At 45.3% G+C, this 24,172-nt stretch overlaps 2 protein-coding genes across 2 annotated transcripts; one reads left to right on the top strand and one right to left on the bottom strand.

Annotated features, from left to right (window-relative positions):
• Positions 1 to 3,145: 3,145 nt before the first annotated feature.
• LOC308233055 (uncharacterized protein) lies at positions 3,146 to 15,195 on the bottom strand (the record flags this gene model as incomplete). Its single annotated transcript, XM_080639608.1, has 10 exons — positions 15,018 to 15,195; positions 10,584 to 10,697; positions 10,085 to 10,147; positions 8,969 to 9,055; positions 7,967 to 8,050; positions 7,317 to 7,494; positions 6,576 to 6,680; positions 5,957 to 6,037; positions 4,909 to 5,137; positions 3,146 to 3,210 (listed from the first exon to the last, which is right to left on the bottom strand). Exons 1-10 carry the CDS (start codon positions 15,110 to 15,112, stop codon positions 3,146 to 3,148), a joined length of 1,101 nt encoding a protein of 366 aa, XP_080495734.1. The 5' UTR covers positions 15,113 to 15,195.
• Positions 15,196 to 15,451: 256 nt separating this feature from the next.
• LOC308230188 (heat shock 70 kDa protein 12B-like) lies at positions 15,452 to 21,004 on the top strand (the record flags this gene model as incomplete). The annotated part of the gene is made up of 4 exons (XM_080634761.1): positions 15,452 to 15,733; positions 17,940 to 18,164; positions 18,523 to 18,694; positions 19,658 to 21,004. The coding sequence occupies 4 exons, from the start codon at positions 15,452 to 15,454 to the stop codon at positions 20,701 to 20,703; spliced, it is 1,725 nt and encodes a 574-aa protein (XP_080490887.1). The 3' UTR covers positions 20,704 to 21,004.
• Between the last annotated feature and the right edge of the window lie 3,168 nt (positions 21,005 to 24,172).

The raw sequence follows: 24,172 nt of genomic DNA, 5'->3' as shown, positions 1-24,172 counted from the left end.
GCTTCTCTCCAGGTGAAGAGTCCAGGCCTCCTCACCCATTCCTTCAGGGAAGCTGCCTTCCCAAGGCAGGCACCTTCCTTCCCACACTGAGGTCTCAGTGGGAAGCTGATTAGGGGCCATCATCCAAGCATGCTGTTGTGGGAAGGAAGGGTTGAAACCTCAGGATCTCTGTTTTTACAACTGTTGCAATCTTTCTGTGAGAAACAAGAAGCTGCAGCTCAGGTTTCATAGGTCTCTCCCTGGTTCCTTCTCAAAGCTGTGAATGAGAAGTCAAATATTTGCTGGGGGATGGGCCCAGGCCTCTGCTTCCCTTCCTGTGGCTGTGAGATGGGGGAAGGTGCAAGCAACAGCAAGATCTCCCTCGGTTCTGGGGTCCCCACAAAGGGGTCCTTCTCCAAATGTGATGGCAAACTTTTAGGCCTGCCCTTGCTTTTCCAGTGGTGAATTCCTTGAGTGTGTCTCCCTTGTTGGCTGAGACTCAGGGCATGGAAGTCAGAACAGAGGAGACTCCCCTGTCTCACACTAATTTCCTTTTTAAAACATTAATTAGGAGGTTATGCAAAGGGCATCATATTAACCTTGGAGTAGTACATGGCTCACTGTCCGACTTAAAATGTTACCTTTGATGAGTCACACAGAGGCACACAAAGCAGCTAAAAGCAGAATGACATGGCCAGAGAAAACATGAGATAAGCTGCCATGGAACAAGGTCACATCATTGCCCAGTCCAGATAAAATCCATCCATCACAATGACTGACTGCAGTTTTAGATGTGTATCCTTGTTCTTCAAAGGACAGAAACCAGTGTGCCCTGTGTGTCAGAAGCCAAATAACTTTTCTAGCTGACTTCAGTTAGGAAAGCTCCTAACCATCTAAGCCATTAGAAACCTTCTTAACTCTTTTCTATTAGTTATAACAAAACTATTAAAAATGTAATATGTTGGCAGAACACTCCCCCTTGATTGCATTAATACCATCACCATAATCATTACTTTGACACAGAAACATTTTGTATGAAAATGATTAAACAATTTTGCAATTAAACTCAAGAGGGAATTAGCTGCCATAAAGGTAATTTCTCTATGTCAGGTTTTGTATGCTGAAGTAGAATTCTAATAATTACAACAACATCCTGACTTATATATCCAGACTGAAGACAGAGACATTAACATTTTTGAAGGTTATACTAGAAATGTTGGTTAATGTGAGTTCTGTTTGAGTTCTAGTTCTTGTTTATGCCTATAATATGAGATTTTTGTTTCTTAGCAGGGACAAATTTCATGGAAAAAAAAAAATAGAAAAAGGACCAAGTTTGGGGTTTAGCTTGGACTAAAGCATTTTCAGAAATAACAAGATATTGTGGTAAAAGTTTAAACCATTAGCAAACATGGAGGGCTGGCCATCTCCTTTGCTGGAGAACTTCAGTTATTTTCATTGCATGCAACCTAGAACAGAACAGGACTTGTGCTGCTGTTGCTTTTTGTCTGGGTTAGACATGGGTGTTTCAGCAGGTAAGGCAAATTCTTGGAGCCTGGGTGTTGGCTGCTGGTGCATTTGCTTGTCCTGCCCATGTGCCAGAGGAGGCATGTGCTTGCTTCTTCCTTAGCCTTTCTTATCATAGGAGTGATATTTTTAAATTCCACTGGGAACAGGGTCTTTCCCCCTCCAGACAGTGGGAATGTTGTAGGTATATAGTTAAAAAATAGGGACTTCTGTTATGTAGACATATAGTTAAAAATTGGATCTTGTGTTACTATGGAAAACCCTAAACAAGGGCCTCCTAAAAGGTCAGGATGACCTGGGAACAACACTGACTTATGAAGAGAATTAATAGCTGGGGAGAATGTTTTAGCCTTGTGTGGGTGGATTAAGAAACAGGGCTAATGAATCTCTAATCAGGAAAAACTAACCTTGAAGACTGGTGCATCCTGAAAACACATGGACATCATCAAGATATAACTTCAACATGTCAGCACAACATGATTAGGGTGTCCTTTAGATGAACTATCCTCATTATACCTTCATCATAATACTAAAAGGTGGTATAATACTAACAATTATGCCTACAGGTTGAAAGACTCCTGCCCAGGTTAAAAGGCCTTTCCCTGAACATGTGTAATAAGGAATCAATGATGTAGTTTTGTGTAAGTTTCTTGACCAATCATTATGTGCTGGGAGAGTTATGGTGAGATAGTATCCTGAACTGAATTGTATAAATATGTGAATTTTGTATGGGGTGGTGTGCTAGCTTTGTGGGATACCACCTAGCACCCCTTTTTGCACAAACTTGGAATAAACAAATACCTTGGTTCTGTGTGGGAGAATTGGCTATTGCCCACTTGGTCAACAGGGAGAGCAGAAGGGAAGAGGACATCTGGGCTGGGTCTTTGGTGAGAACAGACAGAAAGATCTCCCATAAAAGTCTGAAGGACTGAGGCAACAACTAGTTGCATCCTACAGAGCTGAAGAAAAGCCATTGTGCCTCAGCTCCAGGGATAATCCTGCATCACTGGTAGGGTGATAATAAATCACAGAGAAATCCTTTCCAGATACCAGGAGGAGGATCTAACCCACTTGGCTATCTGAATTCATTTGTACACAGCTCTTGTCTTGCCGGAGATGTTGTCTCTGGCTGGAATGAGCCAACTAAGACTCCCAACATTTTCTGTCCATCTGTGAGATATGGGTGGACTTGCCCCCCTTCTTCTTGGATGAAGAATCTATGAGCAGGGAAAATGTCTGAGGATCTACACTGAGATTTGAAGACAATCTAGGTCAGAACTGTCTTAGCTTGGCTTAGATAGCAAATGAGACTGAGTGAGGGGGAGTTTCTTGCATAGTTGTGTTGACTGATGAAAAGGGAGAGGAGGAGGGAGAGGAGGTGATGGGAAATGCAAAACACTTCTCAAGCTCTGGAAGAGTTGCCTTGTCCACAACAGGTAGAGGGTGGAAGAAGTTGTGGGAGAACATTTCAGCAGTAGCAGCAGCATTTCTCCAAGTCTCTCCAAGTCTCTCAATAGAGCCAAAGAACGAAGGGAAGACAGTTCCAGGTTATTTCATGATTGTATCCTGTACAACATGGAGGAAGGCAGGATGTAGGTATGTGACTCAACCTGTTCTTCAAGGACATTCTTGTTTGAAGGTTTCAGGCTATCTCAGGACAGCCAGCAGCAGCAGCCACAACCATTATGCTTGCACCCAGTGACCTGTCTAGAGCAACAGTGTTTTGTTGATTGCTCCAAAGTACTAACAAAATTACTAAGCAGGTAACAAATAGAGCATGGCAGCTTGCATATACTTACTATTAAACCTATATAGTCACATGGCATTTGGCTCAGGGTCATGCTGAAGCTCATACTTGCTGGTACTGGACAACTCCCCTGTCATTTACCTGGCAAGATGAAGTGTCCACCTTAGTCTGCCCACTTAGTCTGCAACACCTTAGTCTGCAACACCTTGCAAGGTATGAAAGACTAACTGTTGTGGTTCTTTCTTTTTGAGGAAGTTGTAGGAAATACGGGGCATATGTAATTTTAATTCACCTACTCTATTCCCTACTAAATATTTCCAGTAAAGGTCTTCTGCAGCCAGTTTCTCGGAATACTCTGGTTTTCTAAAAGCCAATTTCTTTGCACATAGCTGGATCCCAGCTGGTGCTTCCTTCTCTGGAGACATTCAAAACCCACCTGGACACATTCCTGTGTAACCTGCTCTGGGTGGCGCTGCCTTGGCAAGGGGGTTGGACTGGATGATCTCCAGAGGTCCCTTCCAACCTTAACAGCTCTGTGATTCTGTTGTCAGTGACCTGAAACATGCTCACAGAATAGTGGATTCCTGAGAGAAGCAAAGCAATTTGCTTGCAGGGAGCTGCACAGCAATTTGCTTTTCTTTCTAGGGACCCTTGAGGAAATGCTGGGAGGGTTGTGTTGCCGAGGAAACTGCTGGATTAGAAAGCAGAACTGCAGGAAAAGACTCATCAGGCACAGAGCAGGATTTCCAGTCTGTTATATTTGGCAGATCTCAAGATTCTCACTGAATATTTTGTTACATGAGCACATAAGCATACTTTTGCCCCATTGCATCCCCCTTATGCTGTGAAATAAATCTTTCAGAGTACTTTGATCAAGAGCTGTGGCAGGTGCGAGCTGAAGGGTAAATTGTACAGACATGGGAAAGCAGCTGAGTACTAACAGGCAGGAGGCATTTGTGTTAAGACAAGTGGCTTTTTGGCATGTAAGAGTGGGCCTCAGTGTCTGTGCCTGGGTACACATACCTATGCACACCTGCCTTCTGAAATCCCGTCGTAGCCTTTGTGAGCCTTGTCTTTTAGTGCCTTCATCTATTTTCTCAGGTAAGGACATTTTTACTCAAGAAGGATGCCTGCTTCCCAACAGGCCATCTTCAGCCTCGCTCCTGAAGCAGAAAACACGAGCCCACAGTTTGTGCACCTGCTATAGAAGCAGGGGAGGGAGGAGATATCACTGCTGTTAGGGGTCCCGCAAAGTGTTGGTCCTACCTACTACTGGCTGTTGGTAAGGAGGCAAGTGAGGTGACTGAGATCCAACCTGTTACCTGGCAGTGTCATAAACATTTGTGAAGAGCAGGTAAGGTAGGCTAGAAATACAGATTCTCTTTCCACACAAATGCTGCTTAAGAGGCAGCAAAAAAGAAATGTTACATGAAATATATGTATGCTACTGAGGCAAGCATTTTCAATTTTTAATAAGTTTGCAAATAATGATTTATCCTAGGAGCCCCAAGCCCTGAGCATCTAACTTACTAACTCTGAAAAGCAAGCAGTTCACAGGAGAAAGAAAAGCAGCATATTGTGCAGCAGCTGTTTCATCTTGTGGTCATGTCAATGAGTAGCTTGACTGAAGTCATGCTACCTCTAATCCCACACTATACCTTTCGCAACGACTTCTTCCCCATGTTTCATTATGGGCCACAGTAACGCTGGGTTTCTCCAGTTTTTTGCTTCTTTCCAATCGATGTGCTCTAAATGTTTTATTGTGCTTCCCTGTGTTTTCCACTCAGCTTTAACTGGTGGGTTCTGAAGAAACAACAAACAATAAACTTGGCAGCACTTCAGTGTGAACACCCTTTCAGTTTCGGTTCTTGGGGCAATGCCAGCTTGCTGAAAAATCAAGTGAGAACAGTTTACAAAGCTTTGTAATGTTATGTTGATGTAATGTTACACTGCCTCCCTGCTCTTGTTCTGTGTAGCTGCTCCCCACAAACTTAGGACAGAAGAACTTGCTTTGTCAAAGATGATGGTACTGTTTGAGTGGGACAGGCAGAGGTCCAAGGGTTACTTAAAAGACTGTTCTGGCATCCAGCAACTGTCTCTGTTTCCTCATAGAGAGATCTGCAAAGAGCTAAGGTGGCAGAAAGGGTGGTGTGAAAAGGAGTTATGAGAAGCCTCATCTCCAACCACAGATGCTCCACCACTTGTCCCAGGAGCTGATTTAAACTCAGTGGTAGCTGGGTGTTTGCCCAAGCTGTGATGTTAGGATGCTTGTGCCCAGCTTGGCTGACCCTGACCCCACAGACTGACTTCCCAGCTTGGACTTGACCTCTGTAGTCGCTGTGGGTTTGCCCAGTCATCACTGGGCTGTGGCTGATCCTGATCACCACCACCGGTCCTGCTCTTTGCACCCTGCTTGTGTTCAGCAGGACTGTGCCATGTTGATAAGGGCGCTGTCCTGCCTGTCCTGCTGTTCCCCACTGCTCCCAGCATAGCTCTGTATCTTCTGTACAAGGTTACATGTATGCATGGCTCTGAGAATGTTTTGGAGGTGTGTGGTCTGGAAGACCCTCACCAAGTTGTTTATAAGTGGTAAACAACCCCAAGCAGAAGGAACACCTCCATTGTCTTTTTTTTAAATACCAAGCTGCAGAGACATCCTATAAAATTGAACCACTGCCCCTGTTCCCGGTCTGTATCTTTACTCACCGTGACAATTTTGCTGTAAAACTCTAGTTGGTTTTTGTAATAGGAATGCCTGAGGATATTTCTTATATCATGCATCACCTCCTACAAAGCAAGCACAGCACAAAGCAGACTGTTAGCATGTGGTATAGCCAGAAGTGCAGTCCTTGAGCACTGGGAATCTTTGTTTCTCAGATTGTGCCAATCAGCAATGAAGAAGTAATTCATTTCAAGCTTTGGAGGAAGGTCCCATTAAAGCAACACATGGCTGGAAAATGCTTTCTGCACTCATATAAGTGCCTAGGCCAGCTGGAAAATTCAGACATGTAGCGTGTGTATGTCTATGGTGGAACACAGAATCATAAGATCTTGAGCCAGAAAGGAACCCACAAGGATCGAGTTCAACTCCCTGCTCCTCGCAGGAATAGCTTACCTCTTAAAGAGAAATACCTGTTTTATCCATTGCTGCTCTCAGACTTAGGGTGCTGGGGCTCAGCTTTCCATACCCTCATCCCTCTCAGCTGTCATTGCTGATATGTTTTGAGAAGTGTCCCTAGCAGAAGCTAAGTTCTAAATGAATGGTGTATGCAGATGACCCTTTTATCCCACTGCCTAGGTGTAGTTATACAGAAACATAAAATACCTGTTCGCTGTCGGTCATAACATCATCCAAAGGTGTAATGCCAATAACTTCATTTATTTTAGCTATTGTGTTCTGAATATGTGTCTCACAGGCAGCAAACAGCTTCTGCAGTGCAAAGACAACAGCTGATTACAGCAGCAATCACAGTGAAAAGAGAAGTGTAGTGTGGAAAGCATGTGCTGAAACCACATCTGCAGTAAAGTAAATTGTAGGGCCACTAACTGGTTGAAACATGTCTTCAATACCTGGTAAATAAACTGTTTCATCAAACTGTTAGCATATTGAAGCCCATTCTTCAGCATCTGTGGGGCCTTATCACCACAAACAATGCTAATAATACCTCATCTCAATCTCATCCTTTAAGGTATACCATTTTGGTATTTTCCTTCAGATAGCCCCACCATCAGAGCAAGTGGGTCAGACATCAGAATGAGGTCTCCCATCTAGTACTTAATGCATTACCCATAAGGAAACTGAACTGTGTTTTCTCATTTGTGCTTAACATGGGAGAGATCTGTGACTGGGATTTGAATATGCCCTTCTGAAGGCCAGGCAGAAGCAGGTCACTGTCAGTTTGCTCTCTACAGCATTATACAGGCCCTGCTGGACTGGAAAATCAGAGACACAAGCTTAGTCCTCAACCCTGTCTGATACAAAAGTACGAACACTCAGAGTCTGCTATACTGGCTACACCATATTGATCTGATAAGAGTCAGATTGAGAAAATGGACATAAACATACCTTAATCATGCTGCTGCCATCTTTATTTGTCAAACCGGTAATGTTTTGCCTTAATTTTTCCCAGTCATGTAGCTTGAGCATATTATACATGCCCAGCACAACAGATAGACGCGAATCATCATTCATGTTCTCAGACTGCTTGTGCCTGCCCATTACTTTAGACAAGAGCTCTTTGTTTCTAGGGCAAGAAGGATATTAAAAAATTTAGCTACGACAAGAGTAACAATGAGTAAGCATCATTATTTTACAGCATGTTATGAATTTATTTCACGAATCCCGTGTTTTCTACAATGTGCTTCACCACTATATTATGTAGCTAGCGACCACCTTTCATGTGGGAAACAGTACTTTCTTAGCTCAGTTTTACATGATCACAGTGGAATGTGATCAAAAAGCGGCATTTTGACTCTGTCATTGTAGGCTGATATCTTTTATTAAGAATTCACCCTGGGAACGTCTCCTTCCTTTTCCAGAACAACCCAAGCCATCTTCCAGTTAGAAAGTGGTGACAGCAGGTTGAAAATCTGGGAAGAAGGAGTCTAGGGCATCTGGTCAGAAACAAAGAGTCCCTAAGGACTGGATGAAGCAAGAAGTATGTGGCTTTTCAGTGTAGAAGCACATTGCATCAGAAATCTCAATAAATACCTTACCTTTTCTCTAGCTCTGCGACCTCCTTTTTCAGCTTCTCATTCTCTTTCACCAGGTCTTTTTGGGTGACCTCTCCAGAAAATGCTCTGAAACGGATTTCTTTTGTGAGATCTCTTTATTTGTGCTTGGACAGTGGGACAACTGTGAACTTGCTCCTACTGAATAGTCTGAATTCCAGAAAAACAGCTGCGATGGGAAAGCACAGAGCACCCAGGAAAAACTCCAGGAGAGCTTAACAACCACCCCTGAAAGCTCCCACCTAGGATTTATGCTCAAATCAAGGGAAAGATATTTACATCAGAAGAAAAGGAAATGGGGTTGTGAGGTTCAGAGGTTGAAGGCTTGAAGAAAACACAAGTATTCTCCACTTGTTAGAATCTATTCTTGTCTTTCCTCTACTTGTTTTCTCCATCTTTAACATCAAAATGTTACCAACAAACATCTCAAACTCTCCAGATAGTTCTGTTCTCCTCGATTCTTTTCTCCACACGTCTGGGTAATGTTGGTTCCTCTAGTGGGTGAAATTCTCCCATTTCAGTTTCCAATGCCTGCTATTTAGGTGATACTGTTAGAGCTTAGAAAAGTCCTCCCTATGTGATGACTCTAGGTTTACTGCAGACTTACACTGTAAAAGTGTGAGTGCTAGAAATATTTTGCTACTTATCATTCACCAGAGGTTTTTAGAGATTATGCCTTCTGTATTATTGATCTCAGAACAAGTAGATGCAGCCCGAATATAAAGGAGACCACTTGTTCCATGTTTCTTTTTCTTCCTTTCAGAGTGAGCAATACCATCTTATATTAATATTCTGATCTTGTGAATTATCCAGTGAAGTTTCTGGTGTTAATGAAATTAACCTTTATTACTGCACAGAGAAATATTGTGTTCAGAGCTTGTCTACATTTGGAGGTGGTAGAAGTATTATGGATAGTGGAGGAAGATGACTGGCTGTAGCTGAAAGGACAACACTGAGAAGAGGAAATTCAGCAAAACCAATACTCACTCCTGATAGTTCCTGTGTTCCTGCTGGTAAGGATGAGAATCATTGCTAATCCTCCGTATGTTGTAATTAACAGGTGCAGGAACCTGCCTTGAGGTGGAAGAAAACAATCTACGTTAAGGAGCGAGAGCTGAGAACAAACCAAGAACGAAGACCTGAATTTGACAGGTGTAATCTGCATCTAGACTGGTTTCCTGACAACCTTCTGTAATTAGGCAAACAAACTCAGGGACACAAGTGACTGAGTGTGGTCATCATTTGAGCCTGGGTGTAGTGTCTGAGAACCTTTGCCTTACATCAGACCAAGTCACAAACTTGACCTACTCCAGAAGAAAGCTCCAAGGCTTCAGAAAGTCTGAGTATTCCTTTATTATCAGGCTATCAATGACTGCATACCTGCAAACCCTTCATGACCCCACAGATACTTCAGCTGTGATCAGAAACTAAAATTCCACAGGCTGTCTTCATGGAAATCCCAACAGGAAGGCCTCTTCTCCACAAAACTGTCCAGGAAAGGTGTGGACAACCAGCTATAGTATTTCAAGTTTATTCCCTCCTGGCCTTGGTCGCTGAGAATGATTTATGTTTGCATTTAATCCCCAAGAAGCCTTCCATTAAGCTACTATTTCCTTTTCTTTGCTCCTAATTAACAATTTCTATCCTTCTTCCCAGTTTTTCTGCCACTATGTCTTCCCTCAGTGCTTGCCTAGTTCATTAAGAGGGTCTCTGCACATCTACTCACTGTCCTCAGAGCTGCTTTTACCAATTCTTCATTCTATGTTAGGCTGGACGCCTATATATTGAGGGCTGCTGTTGTTAAGGAGGCCATTACATATTCAGAGAAGTGTTTGCATGGAAATGGAAGTTCATGTAACAACATGACATGTTTTCATATCATGTGCCCTGGTCAGGTACCATAATCTGCACCCCGAGACAAACCTGTTTCAGAGGCAGCTCATTCCTGGCCATGACAATGCAGTTGAACAGGAGAATGAAAATTTGGCTGTCCTGCAGGACAGAGCTGTGATAAGCAAGGCTTGAGTATGTTTCAGTGACAGTTGCAGAAACATTTATGATTTTCTCTCTTATCTATATTTTTAATATAAAGAATCATGTTACCTATGGTAGCTCTCCAGTGACTGCAGTCGAGTTTCAACAGAGTTAGACCAAACAATTTTCTTCCTGTCCATCCGTTCATCAGGGGAAGAAAGAAATAATAAACCATATCCAATCAGTAGGCAATTATCCATTAAAGTCCTAAGAAATGCACAAGCACTCCTCCCTCCAACTCCTGATCAACCCATAAGGAAAAAAGTCTAGAGACCAAAATTTCTCTAGGTTGTCCTTTGCCAGGTGGGTGGTTTGTGATTCAGTATCAATAGCGCAAATGAAATACTCTGAAAGTGTAAAATCTGCATGTTATATGGTACAGATTGAACAGCTTCTCTAAATTGTCTCTGGGTTCCCTATATAGCTCTGAAAAATTTATTGCTTACTCAGAGCCCTCCTTGGGTCTGGCTTATTTGTAATCTTCTGACCAACCTGTCCTGACATACACCAGCTAAGCTGATCATTAGGGGCCGTGCTAAACATTGTAATTTCTGGTCACTGGACTCACGCTTCTTGTTCTTCTAGCCACATCAGCCTTCGATTAATTTCATGATGTGAGGCCTCCAGTGCTTCAATCCTGTTTTTATAGGCTGATGGCTGCGATGAGGTGTCATATGTTCGTCTGATGCAAAAAGAAAAGGGAATTCTTCAAATGAGGGGAAAAAAGATCACAGAATCACAGAATCACAGAACATTAGGAATTGGAAGGGACCTCAAAAGATCATCTAGACCAATCCCCCCTGCCGCAGCAGGAACACCTAGATGAGGTTACACAGGAAGGCGTCCAGGCGGGTTTTGAATGTCTCCAGAGAAGGAGACTCCACAACCCCCCTGGGCAGCCTGTTCCAGTGTTCTGTCACCCTCACTGAGAAGAAGTTTCTTCTCAAATTTAAGTGGAACCTCTTGTGTTCCAGTTTGAGCCCATTACCCCTCATCCTACCATTGGTTGCCACCGAGAAGAGCCTGGCTCCATCCTCATGACACTCACCCTCTATATATTTATAAACATTAATGAGGTCACCCCTCAGTCTCCTCTTCTCCAAACTAAAGAGACCCAGCTCCCTCAGTCTTTCCTCATAAGGGAGATGCTCCACTCCTTAAATCATCTTTGTCACCCTGCATTGGACTCTCTCCAGCAGTTCCCTGTCCTTCTTGAACTGAGGGGCCCAGAACTGGACACAATATTCCAGATGTGGTCTCACCAGGGCAGAGTAGAGAGGAAGGAGAACCTCTCTCGACCTACTAACCACCCCCCTTCTAATACACCCCAGGATGCCATTGGCCTTCCTGGCCCCAAGGGCATAATGCTGGCTCATGGTCATCCTCCTATCAACCAGGACCCTCAGGTCCCTTTCCCCTTCACTGCTCTCTAATAGGTTATTCCCCAACCTGTACTGGAACCTGGGGTTGTTCCTACCCAGATGTAACACTCTACACTTTCCCTTGTTATATGTCATCAAGTTTCTCCCTGCCCAACTCTCCAGCCTGTCCAGGTCCCACTGGATGGCAGCACAGCCTTCTGGCGTGTCAACCACTCCTCCCAGCTTAGTGTCATCAGCAGACTTGCTGATAGTACACTCAATTCCCTCATCCAGGTCATTGATGAAGATATTGAATAATACTGGCCCCTGCACTGACCCCTGAGGTACCCCACTAGATACTGGCCTCCAACTGGACTCCGCCCCATTGACCACAACTCTCTGGCTTCTGTCCTTCAGCCAGTTCGCAGTCCACCTCACCACCCGACCATCCAGTCCACACTTCCTCAGTTTAGCTGTGAGGATGCTGTGGGAGACTGTGTCAAACGCTTTACTGAAGTCAAGGTAGACCACATCCACTGCTCTGCCATAATCCAACCACCTCGTTATGTCTTCATAAAAGGCTATGAGGTTGGTCAAGCACGACTTGCCCTTGAAGCCATGTTGACTGCCCCTAATGACCCTCTTATCCTTGATATGCCTTGAGATGGCACCAAGGATAAGGTGTTCCATCACTTTCCCAGAGATGGAGGTGAGACTGACCGGTCTATAGTTATCTGGGTCCTCCTTCTTGCCCTTTTTGAAGACTGGAGTGACATTTGCTTTCCTCCAGTCCTCAGGCACCTCTCCCGTTTCCCAAGACTTGGTAAAGATGATGGAGAGTGGTCTAGCAATGACTTCCGCCAGTTCCCTCAGCACCCGCGGGTGCATCCCATCTGGACCCATGGATTTATGGATGTCCAGATTACTTAATTGCTCCCTAACCCAGGCCTCATTAACTAAGGCAAACTCCTCCAATTTCCCAACTTCCTCTGGGTCCCTGAGGACCCTGAGGACCCAGAGGAAGTCTTCAGGGGTATGGGGCTCCTCAGGACAGCCTCCAGCAGAGTAGACAGAGACAAAGAAGGCATTCAGCAACTCTGCCATCTCTGTATCTTCTGTCACCAGGGCACCCACCCCATTCATCAGTGGGCCTACATTACCTCTGGTGTTGGTTTTACCTGCCATATATTTGAAAAAACTCTTTCTGTTGTCCTTGACCCCTCTCGCCAGGTTTAATTCTAAGGAGGCCTTAGCTTTCCTAGTTGCCTCCCTACATCCTCTGACAACAGCCTTATATTCTTCCCAAGTGGCCAGCCCCTCCTTCCATGATCTGTAAACTCTCCTCTTCCATTTGCGCTTACCCAGCAGTTCCTTGTCTAACCACGCAGGTCTCCTGGCTCCCTTCCTTGATTTCCTACGTGTCGGGATGCTTTGATCTTGAGCTTGGTAGAAGCAGTCCTTGAATGCTAGCCAACTATCTTGGGCCCCTTTACCTTCGAACAGCCTTGCCCATGGGATTTCCCCCAGCAACTGTTTGAAAAGGCCAAAGTTTGCCCTGCTGAAGTCCAGGGTTGGAATTCTGCTTGCTATTCTGTTCATGCCGCACGAGATCCTAAACTCCACCATTTCATGGTCACTACAACCAAGGCAGCCCTCAACCCTTACTGTTTCAACTAGACCCTCCTTGTTAGTGAGGATGAGATCCAGCAGTGCTCCTCTCCTAGTCGGTTCCTCCACCATTTGCATCAGAAAGTTATCATCAATGCACTGGAGGAACCTCCTGGACTGTGGATGGCAGGCTGGGTAGTCTTTCCAGCAAACATCAGGGAAGTTAAAATCCCCCACGACGACCAGGGCCTGTGTCTCTGAGGCCGCTCTCAGCTGCCTGTAGAAGGCCTCATCAACTTCCTCACCCTGATCTGGTGGCCTGTAACAGACACCCACAACAGTATCGCCCCTGCCAGCCTGCCCCTTAATTCTCACCCACAGACTCTCAGCCTGCTCCTCATCTGTGCCAGGACAGTACTCAGTACATTGTAGTTGCTCTCTCACATAAAGAGCAACTCCGCCACCCCGCCTGGCTCGCCTGTCTTTCCTGAAAAGGACATAGCCCTCCATGACTATATTCCAGTCATGTGAGCTGTCCCACCATGTCTCTGTAATTGCCACCAGATCATAATCTACTGACCGAACACAGGTTTCTAACTTCTCCTGCTTATTCCCCATGCTGCACGCATTGGTGTACAGGCATTTCAGGGCGAGAGCTGAGCTCACCGATTTCACCCTACGGGGATGGGAGGCCTCCCGGTCCTCATCAGTTCTAGAGTGCTGCCCCACTGGTGCCAGCCCAGCTACAACCCCATCCCCCTTCAAATCTAGTTTAAAGCCCTCCCAACTAGCCCTGCCAATTCCTGTCCCAGCATCCTTCTACTCCTGCGAGATAAACCTTTCCAATGTATCACTGTCTGGACTGGTGTCTTATAAAACCAGCCAGATCACATACTTTGAACAGGTACCTTTTAAATGACAGCCCCATGAGCAGAGGCTTCATGGCTACATCCATGCTATCAAATAGACCAGAGCCAGGACAGAGGCTTCAGGGCATAGGATGGCCCAGCACACACCTGAATGCAGTCTTCGCACAAATGTGCTAGCACTCCCCTAGATGAGGCAGTTCAGAGGACTGCACAGGCCAGGGTTTACCAAAAATAGATGGAGGGTTTGAGTAATCATTAGAGCTGGATGAAGTGGGTGATATACAGGAATAACTCCTGAGAAACAAACTCAACCCAGACCTGCAGAGTGTGAGGAACAGCAAATGCGGGTGGCTGTTCTGTTAAAGCCAACTTTGCAATGCATGGGTGTGGGGTCCCTTTAACAGAGGAGAACAAAGCTGTGTTCTAAAGGTATTTTTTTATTTCTACAGCTGCTCTGCGTCCTGTTCCCTAAGGAGGATAACAAACATCAACTATTATTGCAGAGACAACCCCAGGCTGAGATGCTCCTGCAGCTCAGATGTAGGCAGAGTATAGACAGCAAGCTCTTCCCTGCAACCCGGCAATGTCAGAGAAAGCCTGTGAGAGGCTTCATCATCAGTTTATGCTGATCCAAGTCTGTACAGCTGCTGCAAGGGACTGTCCTGCCCTTCTCTTTTAGCACCTCCCCTCTCCTCTTTTACTGAAACTGCTTTTGCTTTTGTTTACCCGGATTGATTCCTTTCCAGTTCATTTCCAGTCTTTCGCTGAGGACACTTTTTTTTCTTTTTTGTTAAAGCTCAACAATTCAGTATAAGATTTGCATTTATGTTAGTGTTTCCCTGCGAAACTGGTGAGCTCAGAAACTGCGTCCCCAAAGAGCAGATCTGTTACGCTATTTATACTGTTCTTTCCAATTTTGCTTGCTCTTACACCCATTTAAAATCCGCCTCACCCTTTGAAGCTGAACTTCAACAGAATGTGAGGAAATTAACCATCCCTGTGATGGATAAGAAATAGAAAACAGTTTTTACTGAAATATTTTAGTCAGCAAATATGTGCAGTCCTTCACTGGAACTCCCAAAGGGACTTTGTAGAAACATTCAGACCTACTACAGTGAAAGGTGATAAGTTTAGCCAGAGACAGACACTCTCCGTGCAACATACCTGCTGCCTTCTGCAGTCATCTCTCCAGGATCAGCATCCGTATGCAGTCCTTTAGATACCTCTGTTCTGCTGTTGTATGAATCATGGGTGTCCATGACTTTATGGCAGCAAAAAATGTTTGCTGAAACGAGTGGCAGCACAGGGGACTGTGCTGCCAGCAGAGCAGGAGTATACTGCAAGTGGCAGGCAGCTGCTTGTTTTCACAACAGGACTTTTCTGCTCTGAATAACGGAAACAAGCCCTTCCTTCTTTATGGGAAAAGGCACCATTTCCTTGCATTGTTTCTAGTATTACGTCTCTCACCAGCCAATAGAATCAGGGGACGAAGGCTTCACCCTCCAATGTTACACAGGGCAGTTTCGGTTTCATCCCAGTCCTATCAGTTCGTTTCTCTATAGCTCCCTGAGCTGCGCACATCCGCACTGCCATCAGTCATGACTAGCAAGTCAGTCTTTGTCATTGCTATAGATTTTGGCACATCCTTCAGTGGGTACTGTTTTTCCCTAGCTTCAGGTGCAGACCAAATCCGGCAGGTATACTGGGGAGCAGAGTATGGGTTCAAGACCCCAAAGACACCCACATGCATCTTGTTCAACCAGAAGAAGGAGTTCAAGAAGTTTGGCTATGATGCTGTAATGAAGTACAAGAGCCTGCCCTCCAGTGAAGCTGACAACTGGTACTTCTTCCAGAATTTCAAGATGAAGCTGTACAACACGGTAGGTGGCAGGAACAGTTACTTCTAATGGGAGTCAGAGCTATTGATTTATTGAGGAGGGGGTTTAAAGAAATTGGGGAAAAAAGGCTGAGTAAATCTGGCTGATGAGGATGAATGAACAGATATCAAAGAGTATTTTGGGGAACTGAAGAAATTATTTATTTTCTTAATTAGACAAAGGCTTCGTGGGCCCTTCCTTTATGATGCTGTTCTTTGTCTAAAGATAATAAAACCTAACTACACACTTCAGTGAAGCCAAATATTTGTTTCTATCAAAAAGCTGCCCTGCTCCAGAGCTTGGCAGAGAAACTAGCCACCTTCTGGGGCTCCCTGCCTCAGTCCTTGACAGGGAACAAGTGAAGTTTCCTGTAGTTTGAGTGAGATGGGCAATTTCAGGATCACCATAGGAATTTCCCACCTCACTCGAATTACAGGGAACTTCACTTGTTCCCTGTCAAGGACCGAGGCAGGGAGCTACCTCCTCCTAGCTTGTCTCTCCTTCCCCTGAAATGGTATGATGAAGCTGATTTAAGGGTGGCTGGCTGTCCTTCAAGCATGTGTGGTAGCCACTTCAAGTAGTGGGTATCATTGCTCTCTGAAGGCTCTGGCCAGTTCAAAATTGTTCACAGCTTCTTCCGGGTTTGCTTGTTCAGAGCTCAGGCTACCTTAGGGCCTCCTTGTCTGTGAGCCAGGGTACCACAGGGCTTCCCAAAGCTCGGAATAACCCACAGCACAGGGACAGCCCCTGGGACAGCCCCAGATAAAGTCTTGTGTTTGCTCTTTAGCATCCCCCAGTGCTAAGCAATGAGTGTTGAACTGGATGCCATAGTGGGTGGGATGCCTCTGTGAAGACTTCCTCCCCAGGAAAGCTGGGAATTATGTTGTCTGCCACAGTGTCACCTGTGGAGTCGTGGGTTCTCATTCACTTACGGAGGGGGCTGGAGAGACATTTTACTTCAACCCCATTTCTCTGCACCCAAGGAGCAAATGGTTAAGTGAAATTTCATTACAGAATCAGAGAATGGTTGAGGTTGGAAAGGACCTCTGGAGGTCATCTTCTCCAATCCCCCTGCTCAAGCAGGGCCACCTAGAGATGGTTGCTCAGGACTATCATCTGGCCAGCCTTTGAATATCTCCAAGGATGAAAATTCTACAGCCTCTCTGGGAAAGCACTAGAAGGGCTCAGCAACAACAAAGGGGAACACCGGTCCCCAGATGCATACCTATTTATTTCTGAATCTCCACAGAAAGTGTCTGTGGAAAGCTTCCTTACATCACCCGCTTCTAACTGAGCCAGGAACAGTGACAGAAAATGAAGTTGTAAGTAAAAATAGATATAGATTCCTTTTCTCTACAGTGGCTGCACTTACAGAACGGGATTCACCTCACCTTTCCTGGCTGTGTCTCATTTGAGACGGGTAGCACCTGGACTTGCCTGTTTTTCTCCATTGGCTGTAAAGGATCCCAGGTTGCTGGAGCTGATTATCTAGTTGATAAATCTTGTGATTTAGAGCCAACTTTCTGGCTGATGAAGCAAAACAAAGAAATCCACATGCAGTGCAGGCATGCAGTGAAGGCTGGCTCCTGAAACTTCTTTGGACACAGGCAACAATTCCCATTCTTTCTAGACAGAGCAAGCAACAAGAGACTGATGGAGGGAGTTTTGGTCTCATGAGAGAGACTAAAATTTTCACGGCAGCCACCTGCCTCAAGCTTCAGATACACCTAAGGGTACATATAAACCAAGAGGACACAGTAGACAGAAACTGTGTCAGACCAGAGGATTATTTGTCTACATGTTTGTCCAGCATATATTTTGTTAACGCCATACACAGAAGTGTAGGTACAACCAGAGACCTCTGAAGTCTCTATACAAAAGTGAGGGAAATGTATATGGTACACCTTTCTGCACTGGCTCTTCAGGAGGATCTACAGGGTTTGTACAAAATTTGCCCTATGAAAACAGCTGACTTATCAACCACATTGGTATTTTGCCTACTGAATCACAGATGTTGTGGATAAGCGGTTTGGTAGCTGACCTGTGTCAATTAAACTGCAGTTAGCCACAATACTGAAGGTATTGCTGGGAGTTTACTCAGATTTGGAGACAGGCGATCTTTCTGTGCCATATGTTGTTCAGTGCTCGGTGTGAAGGGGACAGGTCCGTCCTGAGACTGCAATGGGTGACCCTAAGGCTTTTCTTGCAGAAAGTCACATCTGACATGGGGCTGAAAGCCAGCAATGGAAAGATGCTTCCCGCCCTGAAGGTCTTTTCTGAAAGCCTGCGCTACCTGAAGGAACACGCCCTGAACACCATCCAAGAGGCTTCTTTCGAAACCATCTACAGCAAGGAGGAGATCACCTGGGTCATTACTGTCCCAGCCATATGGAGCGCTGCTGCCAGGCAGTTCATGCGGCTGGCAGCAAAAGAGGTAAAAGCAGGGGTTATCCTACCTCCCTGAATTATCTTTGGAGATTTCTTTGCCCATTGGGGCAGAGGAACTTCTCAACGTTCAACCAACCTGTATTTAAAATTTCAGTTGATCAGGGAGAGAAATCTCCCATGTTGGGAGTGGTGTGGGAGAGGATGTCCCAGACTGGCAGTGACAATCGCTCTGCCCTTTCTCCCTACCACCATGTAGAAATGAGCCTCACAGAGATCATGAGTGCAAGAACTATCACCCCAGCATGGGCTCCTGGGGTAACAACGGCCTCCCTAGCAGGTGGCATTTGTGCAGTGGTGATCTCACCACCTTTCCTTGAACTGACACCTCTCTCTTGTGATTTTAGGCAGGACTTATCTCTGACATGATCTCTGAGAAGCTGATCATTGCCTTAGAGTCAGAGGCTGCATCACTGTGGTGCAAACAGCTTCCACGGGAAGGGTTTATGACAACCAGCAGTGACAAGAAGAAGTTCGAAGACTCCCCTGGGATCCAGTATATTGTTGTTGACTGTGGAGGTAAAATTTTCCTTGTTTAACAGGTGCCATCTTTGCTGGGCATGGAGCATGGCTCTTTCGCATTGTCCCCAAAGGTCTACGGTGCAGTCCCAGAGCTTGGACTTCACTGCTGTGCTTGTCATGGGGTTTTATATTTTTATTTCTCACTTAATGAGATCCTATGGCTAGGCAGAAAAATGGGAAAAAAGGGGAGGACTGCTAAAGGCGCGATCCATGGCAAATGGAAGTCACTGAGTGTCTCATTCTGTCATGCACTTCAGGCCGGACAGTCAGAGCAAGAGCCGGATGAGTCTGCACCATGTCTCAGTGTCAGGCACCAATGCATACCCACATGCTCTCTTTTATTGCCTGAACTCACAGCTTCCTCTGTAGGAGCATCTGCAGCACTCAGTGAACGGAGCAAAGAGATAGCTTAGCGGGCCCCGCAGAATAAATCATTGAGAATATTTGGTGAAGCACCTCTTAGTAAATTCTCTAGTTTCCTATGTGAGATTTTTTGGGCTGTGACAGGAATTTCCTGCCAAGAGCAGTCTGGTGGTTGTGAACAAACACTGAAAAGTCTTTCCAGGGGCCCACAAGTTTCTGAGAGAATCAGCACTGCTGCTCATCTGAATTTAGAACTTTTATATCAAAACTTAGGAGTCGACTATCTGTGTGAGGAGGCCGGTCTTCTTTTGTGAGCAGAAAGGAGATGAATTTGTGCAGGGAGCAACTCATCGGCAATTACTGTAGGAACCCTGAGAGAGCAGGCTTGTAAAGAGAAGTGCATAAATTTAGGAAATCTAGAGGTGTGCAAGCACTAGTGGAGGAGTGAGGACAAGAAAAGAAAGTGACAGAAAAGCACCTTTGTGAACCAGAAGTCCAGAAGGTAAGATTATATTCAGTGGAAAGTAAGGAAGGACCTCGTGTACTTTAAAGAAAACACCTAAGTTCGTTTGTGTTTGTGTGTGTGTGTGTGTGTAGGTGGCACAATAGACATCACGGTGCATGAGGTCCAAGAAAACCATTACCTGAAGGAATTACACAAGGCATCTGGAGGTGGATGGGGAGGCAACAGAGTGGATGAAAACTTCATTGATTTCCTCAAGGAAATATTTGATGATGGCGTATGGAATGAATATGAAGAGAAATACCCTACCGAATTACAACATATGATGTACAACTTTGGTCTACAGAAATGCTCTGCTAGCAGAGAGGATGTCTACATACGCTGCTATTACAACTTGACCAAACTGGCAGAGCGCAAGAAGAACATCTCCCACTTCTTCAAAAAGCACAATGGAGTTGTGTGGTGTGATGGGGTATTCATGGTTACGTATGAGAAAATGAAGACCTTTTTTAATTACAGTATCAGAAATATCATTCATACTTTGAGGGTAATTCTTGACAAGCCTGAGATGGCCAAGGTCCAGTACATTTTGCTTGTAGGAGGCTTTTCATCTAGCATCATCTTGAGAGATGAGATCAGTAAGGCCTTTAGTGAGGGGTATCATATCCTTTGTCCTTTGGATGCCCAAGCGGCCATTGTAAAAGGGGCTGTTTTATTTGGAGTCAACCCATGCATAGTTGCCTCAAGAGTCAGTGCTCAGACATATGGCATAGCAGTAGCTCGGGAATTCGATGCTGCTATCCATGACCACAGTAAAAAAAGGATCTCAGAAAAGGATGGCTATATCTATTGTACAGATCTCTTCAAGAAATTGGTTGGAATTGATGAGTCAGTGAATATAAATGAAGATGCCCAGTATGATTTCCATCCAGTAGAAGCAGATCAAACACAAGCAAAGTTTTCTTTCTATTGTACAGAAAAGCAGGATGCTCAGTATGTAGATGAGGAAGGGATGGAATTCCTTGGCTCCTGTACAGTGCCTATGCCAGACACAAAGCTCGGGAGGAAGCGCCAGCTGAAGCTGGATGTTAAATTTGGGCTTACTGAATTTAAAGCCACATGTACTGACATTACTTCCAAACAAAGACGGACAATTACAATTGATTTTTTATCAGTGTAAATTCTCAGTACCTCAAGCAGAAAGGACAATAACTCAAGGCTTCAGTGAGAGACAATAACCCAACAATAGACAATTCAAATGGACCATAAAGTTCATCATCCAGCCTTCTGCTTGCACAGATTAACAATTTGCTAGTCTGATTCTCTATGATTCTATGGCTCCTTCTATTATTCACCAACCACCCTTTCAGGCTAATACATCTCCTTCTCTTGTATCTGACAGCAGGATTATCTGCTGCTTTATCTCTTGCCCTTCTATCTTAGCCCTGTTGCATCACTGAATAGTCCATACCACCAATATAATCATCTATACTCTACTTGTGTTTGATACAAAGCTTCTGGACAGGTGTCTTAACTTCCAGATATACCAGACTATAAGTATTTCTTTTAGCCTGATGTCTTCTACATTCTTTCTTCCTCTGATATCAGGTCTCTTCATCTGGAGTCCAGGTTTAACTCTGCCAATGGTGACACCAAATGGATTTCAGTTCTCTTCAGGACATCACTTTACATAGATTGTGTGTAATTCACGTGCTCATGTCTCAATCAAGGGTGCTGTGTAGTGCAGTAACTCAATGTAGTCTGGGAGCTTGTTTCCAAAACCTGTGGGAGTGTTGTTTCCATTAAACCATTGGGTAGTTTGATCTTACTAACTGACTGACTAGATACAAATGACAGGTGGTAACATTACAGATATGAACAGTGCTTATGCTGCTGCCTGAGCTCCTGTATCGGGCTCTGGGTACCCTCTACCTCTCTGACTTGGGCTTGGTAATTTCCATGTTCGTAAAAGCTCATTTCTTTGCCTCCTGCCTACAGCTCCTGTGCCCAAGTTCAGCATAGCGTGAACCGTGTGAGCCCAAATTTATCCAAGAAAACGATGTCGTCCTGCATTGTACTGGCTCTGGCTGGGGTGGAGTTAGCTTTTGTCACAGCCACCCTTATGTTGCTGTGCGATTTGTGACAAAAACGGTTTTGATGTCACACCAACTTTTTAGCAATAGCTGAACAGTGCTTGCACAGTGGCAAGGCCGTCTCTGTTTCTTGCTCTACTCCTGCAGCAAGGAGGTTTGAGGTGGGGGGCTGGGGAGCAAAGGGCTGGGAGAGGAACACAGCCAGCACAGCTAACCCCAGCTGACCCAGGCCATGTTCTGTACCCTGTAAATCCACGCTCAGCAATAAAACCGGGCTGAGTTTCTCCGAAGTAGCTATTGCTTGGAGACCGGCTGGGCATCGGTCTGATGATGGGATGTGGTGACTACTGTTGCCTCACTTGGGGTCTTCTTGTATTTTTCCCCCTTCTCTAAGGGTGTAGCTCAGCATCAGACTGTCCTAATGCAAATACTTGGTTAGCTGGGTAAGCTACATGAAACCTCATTGCTGTCATCTTTATTAGCTGTAATGGCTGTGTTAGAATCACAGCTAGCCATGTTATTTAATGCTGTCAATCACTATAGCAGCATTCAGAGAATTAATCCATATATATGCTATGCCCCATGATGTACAAAAGCTGGACTATTTTGAATACATCACCTTTGTTTTCACATTTAAAACCATGTGCAAAATAAAAGTATTCTCAACAGAAACCTGTGTAAGTTTCTATCATGTCAGATCGTGCTGCTCTTAAACTGTGTGAGGGCCGTTCTGGGTGACTAGGTCCTAAGAAGATGGGAACGCCTGCTTTTTCCTTGATCTTTGGACTTGGTAGTTTCAGCAGTGCAGATTTCAACACAGCTCCACCAGAGCCTGCCACTGCTTTCTGAACAGGAGAGGGAAGTATGGCCTGGTGGCAGCTGGGAAAGCTGCTTGAGTCAGCCCCAGGTCTTTCCCACCCATGTGCCTGTGGCTTTGGCATTCAGACATTGACAGCAACAGCTGTGATTACAGCTCCTAATTTTGCTTGTTCTGATGAGCTTGTAATGTTGCTAACCTCAGATAATGAGCATGGAGCAGACGCTGGTGTTTGTCATCTCTGAAAAAGCAGTGCTGAATGTCAGCATCTCAAGCTAAGCATCCAATAAAGCTGGCACTGCCTGCTCTGGGGGGCTCTAACCTCTGCCTGATGGTACAGGGGGTGCTGGGAAAATAAGAATATAGCTGCCAGCCCCCTTCCAGCCATCCTCTACAACAGGCATGTCTGCTGAGCTGGGAATTAAGCCCTGTTGCAAAACAAATAGACAACAGGTTTATTTATATTAAACGTTAAACTTAATGAACTTTCACGGAGAAGAAATCACGGGCAGTTTTGCAGTGCCTGTGAGTGGGGCATCAACAAGCTCTGCAGTCAGTCAGCACTGCCGGATCCTGAATGGCTGGGCGGGGAGAGGATGCCATCACCTCTTTCTGTCGCTGGAACCTAAAGCACATGGTTTCTTAGAAATCAAAATGGAACAAGCCCCACTTCGCAGAACCACCGTCATTTCCCTGCACTGCTGTGAAGGCACATCCGCTGCTTTCCTGGCTGGGCGCAGAGCCAGGAAAAGCTTGGCTGCCGCACGAAACCCAAAATACTGTGGCCGTGCTCCCTGCCTGGGATTTTGCAGCACACTCTGCGTCACCCCTCCACACCCCAGCCTGACCCTGCCTGCTGAGGAGCATCCCATCCGTCCACGGCCAAAACTGTGCTTGCAGTGCTGCCCAGCACTCTCTTAGAAAATATTTCTCCCTGTTCAGCAGAAATCACACTTAAGAGCATTCACTTCCTTTGGGATATTGAACAAAAGAAACCATGGGAGAAGAAAAAGAAATAAACCAGGCAGACACCCTCTCCCCCTGGGGTGCAATGGTATCGGCAGCAATGTGAGACTTTATGATTAAACAGCACATTCTTCACAGCTATTCCATTCCAAGGCTAAAAGAAAAAGGCTTGTGGAGCTTTTTTGCTTCAATCTCTAGAGACCCCTAAGGTGTAGTGTAGATGTGTATAACCCTGTTATTGACACCAAAGCTTTATGAGGCATTACTGTGTTCATCTCACAAGGGCTCAGCAAATCACGCAGCAGGAAAATAGAAGATAATTTTCCAAAACAGTGAAAGTAACACCAGCAGGTGAAAGAAAGAATAGAAAAGCATGTCACAGAGAGCATGGTGACATGCTTGAGGACATCATTGTTGGTTTTGTTTGTGCAGGAGAAGGTCAGGGACTGCTCTGTGCTGCTCACAGCTGGCTTGGCACTGGACAAAATTGACCCATTGCACCCCACAACTGGGCCAACAATGACGAGTCTATGGTGTCTCTGTGGAAACATGTTTAAGAAAGGGCAGTGAATGCTGGAAAAGAAGAGACAAGGCCAGGGCAGGTGCAGCACCCAAAGGGGCAGTGACTGGTGGAAGAGTCCATGCTGGAGCAGTTGAGTAGAACACAAGGAGCAGCGAAAGCACAAGGATCCCAGTGCACCAGCCCCCAGTTCCTGCACTGCCCGTGGTCTTGCCAAAGGGCCTGGGTGTAACCTGTGCCACAGGAACTAGGA

Source organism: Psittacula echo (genome assembly GCF_963264785.1).
Source record: "Psittacula echo genome assembly, chromosome: 1".
Lineage (NCBI taxonomy): Eukaryota > Metazoa > Chordata > Aves > Psittaciformes > Psittacidae > Psittacula > Psittacula echo.
The sequence above is the reverse complement of the archived record's forward strand: the minus strand, read 5'-3'. Positions and strand labels throughout refer to the sequence as shown.